Below are 10,072 nucleotides of genomic sequence, written 5' to 3' on the forward strand. Positions count from 1 at the left end.
GTTTCACCTCTTTATGCTCTGACAAATTAGAGACAGCATAAACAAGTAAGATATATCAGTGTGCAGCCACATCTGAAAACGCAGGCCAGGTAAGTGGATTCACATGAATAGATTCCCCAGTGAATGCCACTCCCAGACCGGTACATGCGGAGATCTAACTTCTCATTTTAGGAAAATGCTGTGTATGATTTATTCACCATTGGGAGAAACAAATCACATCCGTGAATATTTCATATTTATGCCATACACCCCAGCAACACATTTAACGCATCAATCCCATAACAACATTGTTCTTAAACCAAAGAAAACCCACCTAATTTGTCAGGGTGAATTCTATGTATCAGGTACCCTGCAATTGCTTTAGTAAATCCAGAGCATTTGTAATTTTTATTTATTTAACGCTATCCTTTTATTTCTAACAGGAACTAATTCTCAGTGTATTATTCATGACCTACATTCTTAAAGTGAAGTTCTGTTTTGAGCCAAGTAGTCAAGTATGTACTGAGTTCTTGAAGAGAAGCTTCATGGACTGAAACAAAGCAAGAATGGATAAAACTGCAAAGATTTAACCCTATACAAAGATATTCCGCTAAGCAGGATCATTTTAAACACTATGGTACGTCTATCTAGCCATAACTCAAAGGAATTATTAGCAGAAAATGCAGTAACTGATAACCAGAAAAAAAAGGAAGTTAAACTACCATTTTAATATTAAAATCTGTAAGTATAGCACAGGTCACAACTGAAAAGGCGTCACCATTTTGCCAAGCCAACTTCCTTTATCCGTACCTGAAAAGAACCACGTCAGGAAAAAAAGGTAGAGAGGTAATTTCTGTTGCCAACTTAAACATCCTGCTTCATCCTGAACTTCCCAAGGGTGTGACTTGTGCCAGTAATGATGGGGGCTTTATATGGTTTTTAACACTGCTTGTATAGTTTGTGTAAAACCAAATTCAGAGCATATTAAGTCAGGAGTGAAGGCAGTTTTACACACAGCAACACCCAGGGCCTACTGGAAGCTTACTTTCCATTCTGAGGAAAGTGGTGAATTTTACTTCCAGTGGATCTTATTACTGTTTCTCACTCCTGAACTGGAATTCCCCCAAGAAGCATACCTGTGAAAGCCACTCTTCATCCTCCTGCCCGCTGTGGTCAGATGCTAAGCTGTCGTACGACTCATGTCGAGTGATCGGTCCGGGGCTCCCCGGTGGAACCACTGAAAGAAACAGAAAATTGAAAAATCAGATTTACTGTTAAATACTTTTTACAGTCAGTTATTGGTACAGTAACATACATATTTTCCTAAATCTGTGACAATATGTTGGAGCACAGAAAGAACTCAAATATTGACATCAAAAGCAGTAAAAACATTTCTGTTCTTTGACTTGACTATGTACATACAGCCACTATGATAACCCAATTGGGTCTTCTTCTTTTAACCTTAAGTTCTTCATGAACATACAGAACAGCTCAATACAGAGGACAACCACCTGCATTGAGGAATTTAACGCCGAGAAATGCTGCTGTCAATGATGTAAGCCTTTTCTACAACTTCTTCCGAAATCTGAACTGTGCTAAAGCGCGCTGACAAAAGTTATCCTGAGGCACTGGTACATGTACTGACCTCAAAAACAGAGTACTTCCAACGCTTCATGAACTGAATTATCACTCTCATTTTGACATTAATGTAGTTAATTTAAAGCTGGGTTTGACTTCTTTGCAATTTAATTGGAAGTGCTTCATTATTATTTTAGTGCCACCTTTTCATTACCTTTCATTACTTAATTTGCTACAAAGACTAAATACCAAGATTATTTCACCGGACTGTAAAATAACAGAAATTCCGTATTCAAGGGTTGTATTGCATAATAATAATACTGTATAATAATTTTGGACAGATAAGAAAAGCACTTTTTTCAGCTGCAGGTGGCACTGATAGCTAGAAATATGTATTAGTTCAAGTCGAGGGACAAATTCATCGGCAGCTATTAAACGCAACAGTCCAGACACAACTTCCAAGAAGGCCATAACCTCCAAATTCCCGGATGTTGGAGCATCGGCTTCCAGTCACCACCAGACACCCAAGGCTGGGTAAATTTTTGGTTTGACTCAACATCAGAACTGTCCACAGTGCTCATCAGAATACCTTTTCTTGACAGCACCATGAAAATCTTACATTACTGTAACTGCTTAAATACCCAAGTCTCTACTGTTTTCAAAAAAACCAACCTCAATTCAAGAGCAAAACTAAGTTAATTCTGTTCCTCTATTCACTGCTCATTCATCTTCATATGGACTCACTACAACAGAAAAATGCAAGTTCTTCAGCTCTGTATACTACATGAGAGCCAACACCACTTTTAAAATGATTACCACATATTCATACAACTTTGGGGAAAATCACAATTCGGTGTTCAAACGCTACCACAAAAAAAAGAGAGAGGATTGTAGATTCATTATTGTAAAGATTAGTATTTCTTCATTCCTGGTCCTTGAGTCATTTAAATATATTAGCAAAGCTTACAGCCTAGCTATTTTGCTTTCTATGGCGGTAGCATTCCGTTGCTCTGACTAAAACTTCACGCTTGAGAAAGCTGAAAGAGTTTAGAAAAAGCAAAATGCAAGCAAGCATCCCAGACAATAAGACAGGTGGTATTTTTCATTTTCTTGTACCTGCTTACTGTCAGGGGCCTGTTGGAGGTCTGGATTCAATACCAAGAAACCATACCCACACTTTGAGGGAAGAGCAGACACCACAAAAGCAAATTAAAAGAAGCAAATGCAACAATGGTATTTTGACTTTGGTAAAACAAGAAGGTTTTATGCTATAGTGTTAAGATACTGGACAATCCTAAAATTAGAAACAATATTTTTATATTCACATGATCTAAAAATGACACAAAGTTTTTAAAATTGATTTTTAAAAAAACTATATTATTGCAGGGTTGACCTTTATGTGTCAAGTTTCCATCCACTACAAATTTTTACAGCCACGTTGTAAACCCCTAATAATAGAGTTTATAATGGCAAAGCAGACACAATTGTAACCATAAATACGGAACGGCGCCTCTATAATATAAACAGCACAGCGTTTTCATAAATCCATACACTACATGAAATAAAGGGATTTTCATCCTGTATGTATAAGTGGGTATCTAAACCCAACCTCAGCTATGGAGCTATTTCTAACACCTCTGTATCGCAGTGTGTCCTTACTCCGAAACCTGCAATATACCAAATTCAATTTGGGGCCTAACTTATTAAAAAATCATTTAAAGTGCTCTATACATTATGATACATTCTTTAAAAGCATCAAGTTTTATCCCCACGATAGACTATGCATCTGCCATATTCATTGAAGTCAGTACAACTTGTGCCTGCACGTACGTGTACATGCACACCTCAGCAACCACACACCTTTTTTCAGCATTGTTCAAGATAATATAGAAACTACATTCATCTGCTTCATTACAACCGTGACAGATCTAAATCAATGACTTACGGATGTGTCTGTCTAGCCCATATCAAAATCGTATTAAGAAAATACACATACCATCCTGGATTACAAACAGCTGACGATTCACAGTAAATATCTGAATATAAAACCGTAACACCCACACTTCTTCCATTCCGGTAAAGTTTATATTTGAAACCAATGAAACAAAAACATAATTTTGACACGTTTCGCCGTTGCCCTAATCTTCCCCATATCTCCTGACTCGCCTACAATAAATCCTCCTGACTGCAGTAATGCCTGTTTCTGAGGGCACAGCTGATCAACTGCAGGCTTTCCTGTTATTGAACGCCGCTAACAAACTGTTCATGACTCTAGCAGATGTTTTTGCTTTCAAACCAACAGGAACTTTATGGACTGTTCTGAATTTTTTTTTTTTTTTGTTCTCTCTATCCCAGGGGCTACTACTAGAGCTGTCAAGATTAGGGAAGCAGCTCTTCAGTGACTAGCTGCAAAAACGTGAGCCCGGGGAGCAGCATCCACCCTGCTTTGTCACCGTATTTCTCCCCTGCGTAATACTCTTACATTTTACTGGAGGTTCAAGATGGCCTTACAGTGAAAAAGAAATCAAAATTTAAGAGTAGTTTTGGTCTCTCAAAAGTATTGCCTTTTCCTGAGGAACCACAGCTTTGCGCAGGTCTTGCAGCTTCGGAGCGCAGCATTAACTCTTTCTACCAAAAAGTGACGACATGCTGAATTCCACGAAAAAGCTCTGCCTTAGAGTTCACCAGCAGGGCAACAGTGATAAAGCCTTAGCTGAGGTCAAACCTCAGTAATTTATTTTGCTATTTAATAAAATCGCATTTACGTACCACACCTATCACAAAAGCAGGCATTTAAAGAGAGTCTGGTTTTGATAGCAGGATCCCACAATGATGGTCCCAGCCTTGCCACAGGCAAAGCAAGCTCTACTCCCACTGCCCTTAGTGGGAGCATGCAGTGTTCTGTGAGATATGACCTTACAAGACAAGTGATTCTTGCTGGAGATTTGCCATCGCTGTACCGCTTATTACAGATATACATATGGTCGTTTTTTTTTTTTCCAAGTTAAAAATGGCCTTGAAGTTACAGGAACAAATATGTTCTAAAAATGTAAAACCGATTCTTTCTTCATTTCTGGGTCACGCACCTCTTGCATTGGTATCAAGTTCCAAGATGAGATTAATTTAAGCCCAGAGGGACATTTCCAGGAATTTGAGCTCAAAAGTAACCTTTTCTCTTTCAGCTTAATTCTTTGAAAATCTGAATTCACACTGGAAATTATGGCAGCCCCTTACACATCAGTGAAGCTATCTTATGCTATAATACAGAGTTTTTCTCAATTTCCAAAGAACTTCACCGTAACGCAGGATAACAAATAATAAAATTCAAATTCTTCAAAAGCTTTGCAGCAAGCAGTGTTTTTTTCTTGCACTCCTGTAATCTCGCTTTCACTGGAAAAAGTCACAAATGGCACACGCATAGGCAAGGAGCAAGCAAGCCCTTGCTGCACAGAGACTTTTTACTGGCAATTGCAGGTGTTTTGTACCTTCCCAAAATAACAAATTCAATCCTTTGTGTCTGAACTATGCCAGTTTTTAGCTTTTTGCTATCCTTACACCAACATCTGGAACAAACATATCAAATATCAGAATGCAACTGAGTTTGTTTAATCTAGAAATACACAAACATGCAGAAATTTGTACAATTACCCATGAAGTGAAAAAGTACAAGGAAAATGAGTGTTTATTAAAAATTTAAGGGGGGAATTAGAATCTACAACTTCTGTTTATGCAGTATAACAAGACACAAGTTTCAAAAGTCCGCTTATAAATACAAAAAAATGCCATAAGGAAGCATTCAAGGTCACTTTTTAAAAACTGGCGTGCTACCTACGGCAAAAATCAGAGCTTTGCCATAAATATTTGGCAAGGGGCAAAAACCATCTTTGAGCTGCTCAAAAATAATAGTAGCACCTTTAATATCTGTCCTCCTTCAAGTGAAAAGTGATCTGCATCAGCTCTAAATCTGGAGTATATTCCTGTCCCTCCGTCCTGACTAGGTCAGGAACCACTCCACATTTAACTAAGGAAAAACAGAATCTCAGTGAAAACTGTTGTTCTTCATCTTCTTTCATGACTTGAACACCATAATCTCATTTTCTACCCTCAAAAGCAAAGGTACAGGTGCTTACCCATAATCTAAGGTAAATTTTTAAAGTTTACAGGCTCCCTTCTCTGCAGCTACAGGATTAATCTTACTACTATACTGAAGAAAGATTATTAAAGGCAAGGGTCTGAAAAAAAATACATTAAAAATTTAGTCATTTGTGTGATAATTGCTAGTGCCAGGAAAACTGCAAAGGGGGACTGTAGAAACAAAAGTTTCAACAGAAGCCAAAGCAAAGGCTGAAATACAGCTGAGCTGATATTCCTCTGGAACTCCAGGACCCGATTCACACAGTTCAATGACTAAGTATGAAAAAAACACATTGTTTTGAAACTTTGACATGATATTTAGTGACAAATAAAGAAAATAAACAATTTATATTAACCTCAAATAATTTGCATAGACACTCCTGACACGTGAGCAAGACCTAGACAAATATACATGCTTGATGAATATTGGAATTAACAAACAGTGGTTTTGTTCATAGATGGGCTAATTATACAATAAATACCTAGAGCTAAGACAAACCTTTATTCATTCAAAGATTATAAATTGTCATCTTTCAGCAGCACAGAAGTGTTGGAACAAAGAAACACTACAGCTCAATTGTAGCATGCACTCTTATGGTTTTAATTTGTGAACAATAAATCATTAGTTTTACTTAGTTTTGTGTACTTCTTGAACCAAAAGGTTTTAATTTTCTCATTTATATAAATAAGCTTTACACAATTCAATTTAATTGAGAGTTAAAAATTGAAATTTCCAATGCGCTCTTCTCCAAGGGATGTATGTTTACCCAAATTAAGAGCAAAGGCATTTGCAGACTATAAAGACTATTTGTTCTGTGCTGCCTGCTGTACACATGCCTGCAGTCACCCAGAGCGCTTTCCTTTACTTCAATTAAATACATAAAACTTGTAATTTGAAATAAGATTCTAAAATCCAGTAGAAACAGTAATACTCCTAACTAATTCACTAAGTCCGAAGTCCATCCTGTGTCCACGTGCAGTCTCTAGTGATGCCCATGGCAAACAGGTATGCAAAATAAAAGTTACATATCCCTCAGTTTTGTACAAATCGCACACCGACATCTGATTTTGATGCTTTTTCTGTGGTTCCCAAGTTATACCTAAAATGGCCATAGGTGGTTTAGAGACCTGAGGTAATCACATGCTTGTCAACAAGCTTCAGGAGTACTTCTTTTAAAATTAAGCTCCACAATTTGAATGATTTACTTCATGCTACTTCTGCAACTACTGGCGCATTAGTTACGTCGTGTTACTCCTGACAAGTAGAACGTGACAGTTCTGGTTTAGGTCTACATGCAGCCACTTCAAATGCAACAGGTTCACCTTTTTTCCATCTTACAGACGTGATCTCACTTCCGTCAGAGGTTGGTTTCAGTATCCCAGAGTCAGATTTGCCATGTAGTTCAAGTCCAACAACTGCTTAGCGAGTTTTAGTGCATGCATGTTCCTAAACTTTCTCTTACCGCACACAGCTCTGTCCCTGCTGGCTCCACCTCTGCTCAAGTTTGCAATAAAGTGAAGACCAGATTTGAATTTTAGACAGAATGCTTACAGCCATGTTTGAAATAAACTGTAGTTTGGTGATATGCTCTATGTATTTTTACTTGTGGCTGTAAGTTACTGAACAAAGTTCTGTTTTCAATGCATTTTTCAGCTTGTGAACTTCTGCAGGAGCATGCCATGCAAATTAAAATATCTTCTTTTACCCAAAACTTCTCCCCACTCATTTTCTTTCTGTTAGGACTTTCTGAGATTCTTGTACGCATAAACATCATAAAATAAAGCTAAAAAACCCCGTAAACAAGGAGTTTAACCAGCCTGTTATTTCACACCACCAACTGACTTACAGATTTATTCATTTTTTATTTGTATATTGCCCACAGTTTATTAGGTGCTTTATGGATCATCCATTCTCTGTATAAGCACTTGAATCTTAAAGGAATACGTAGGTCTGTAATCACGATATGAATTCTCCTTAGATTTTCCCAGCTTTGATGGCTGCTTTACTTGCTCCTTACTTTACACTGGTCTGATAGTCAACAGCCTGGCTTCCCCCCCACACCCCAAAAAAGATGCCAGTTAGGTGTTCAGGTTTCACCATTACACCTGGTTGCATTGCACGACTGGTCTATGTTCACTGTGCTTAACTCCAGCTTCCTTCTCTAAAGTTCCCACAGGAAACCAGTCAAGTACAATGATAATTTAAAAGCTGAGCAGAGCTAGAACCTGATATTACTCACGGTATGGAGTATCTTAAGGCTGTTCAACACTTTAAATGCTCAGACTGTGAGCAGACTATCGGTTCTGTATCAAAGGATAACACATATATTCTCTCCTGAGTTAAAGAATAATTTCAACTGCACGAACCTATGGTGAAATCCATCTGATGGCCATCTTTAAAGAATTATGGAAGAGGTAACTATTTCTATAATTCACTGACTTCAAAAGTATGTTTGACATTATTGTCGGGAAAATTATGTTAACCATGGATTACTGTTACAATCAAAGTATGTAGTGAGAAGTCAAGAGGCTTAGTAGTAAATTTTCAAAGCGGTGCGTGGGGATTTACCCGTTTGACTCCCATTAACGTCAATAGGAGTCGCGCGGCTAAATCCCTGTACACTGCTTTGAAAACTGACCCCTTCGTGTTGATGGACCCCTCTCTAAGAAGTTCCAGATGACCATGTAAGAATAGTAAAGAACTGTTTCAGCATGTGCCCTTGTTCATTATTGTTGTTTGTACACATCTGAAAGTATTTTAATTCCTATACGCAGTGCTGTTTCCAGCATTTAGTTTATAAAATATGGATTAAGATGGCCAAGTACTCAGTAATCTGATGAAGCCAGGTGTATATATGCAGCAAAACTTAACATACATTGGCAGCATCCAATGCACCTTACAGAGTAATTTTTATCCACTTCATCTATATTATTTCACAAACACCATTATGGCTGAAGAACGTAGCATGATTTACTCCATTGCTCATATGCAAAGATGCAGCACTTTTATGAAATGGCATCTGCCCTGTCCCTATTTACCCCAGTCAGTCCTATGCACCATCAGAAATTAAATTTGCTTCCCTTTACCACTTAATCCTGTTTCCTGTAGGGAGCAGGAAGTGCAGTTTACAGTTTTAGGGAAACTTGGTTTTCCCTTAAAAAAGACCATGAACTACAATTTCATTAGAAACATCTTTTCTGGAACGGGAAGGTGATCCAGATTAGCTTGCAATCTGTTATGCCTCCAAGTGTAAGAAGCAACCCTGAAAATTCCATTTTCACTGTTTGTGACTACTGCCAGCAAACCCCAAATACATGTCACAATTTTGCGTGAGAAATGCATGCTTGGAATCTCTTTCACTTGAAATTTTTTAACTGTAGTCGTAAAATATATATATATATATCAGTATATATAAATAAAATATGTATTTAAGATCTGCTACAGTTTTAAACACAGTAAAAAATTCCATATATTTTTTAAATTGCCAAAATTCTTCTACAATGTATTTTACCTGCATCACATATTTTCATATATACACACAGTCATATTTTCATGTAATATTTGGAGAGAATACTTGAGTCAAGATAAACGCTTAAGAATTAATTCTCTGAAATTCTGAAACTCATTTTTCTGTACAGAGAAGTCCTCCTCAAAATTTCAAGGAATTATAAATTACTCCCCAAGGATCTGTATTTTTAAAGAACATCTGCACAACTCCTTTGAAACTACTGATGCGGAGACCCTGGAAGTTCTTCTAAAAAGTATGTTGCATTCTTTTATTATATGGCAATTAAAAAAGTATAATTTCATTAAAATGGTACATTAACTAGAGGCAATTTCAAGTAGAAAGAATCATAATGGCAAACTGGGAATCTAGAAAATTTTGCAAAAATTTCCCATCTGAAGCAGCCTCCGCTGTTTGCCTTCCTGCAGATGGCCCGTAGCTCTGCAGTGCCTGTCTCCGCTTCTCCGGCTTTTCAGGAACGGTGTGTACTTTCCTGCAGTTTTAAGCCCGTAACACTGAATCGACACAATTTTGTGGAAAGGCCCTCTGCTGCGGCGCACGGGTACATCTGAAGGGCCGGTAGTTTAGGTAACATTCATATGGTCAGTACCTAAAAACGATGGCAGTTAAAATGTTAACCCACACACCACTGCCTGTTCCAACTCCTCTCCAGCCGCCGCAGCACAGCAGCTCATATAAACTCAAGTGGGCTTCACCCACTTCAGGGTAAGGTCAGAGAGCTTTGTTTAGGTAGTCTTCATCGGTGGATTAAGTTAAGCTGGCCAACCTTGCTCTGAAGTGCTACCAGGGCTGCTGCAGAACCAGCAAAGCCCAGCAGAGACACGGCACTGGGCAGCTGAGAGCACCAGCTGCTG

The 10,072-nt window shown here is 38.0% G+C and overlaps 1 protein-coding gene across 1 annotated transcript in view; it reads right to left on the reverse strand.

Annotated features, from left to right (window-relative positions):
• LOC104617600 (breast carcinoma-amplified sequence 3-like) overlaps positions 1–10,072 on the reverse strand; it is a gene marked incomplete at both ends in the record, with an annotated part of 36,506 nt that overhangs the window by 4,081 nt on the left and 22,353 nt on the right. The window contains one exon of the mRNA XM_010282958.1: positions 1,116–1,216. Coding sequence (XP_010281260.1) covers positions 1,116–1,216 — 101 coding nt within the window. The remainder of the gene's footprint in view (positions 1–1,115; positions 1,217–10,072) is intronic.

The sequence above is a fragment of the Phaethon lepturus genome, unplaced genomic scaffold (assembly GCF_000687285.1).
Source record: "Phaethon lepturus isolate BGI_N335 unplaced genomic scaffold, ASM68728v1 scaffold30552, whole genome shotgun sequence".
Lineage (NCBI taxonomy): Eukaryota > Metazoa > Chordata > Aves > Phaethontiformes > Phaethontidae > Phaethon > Phaethon lepturus.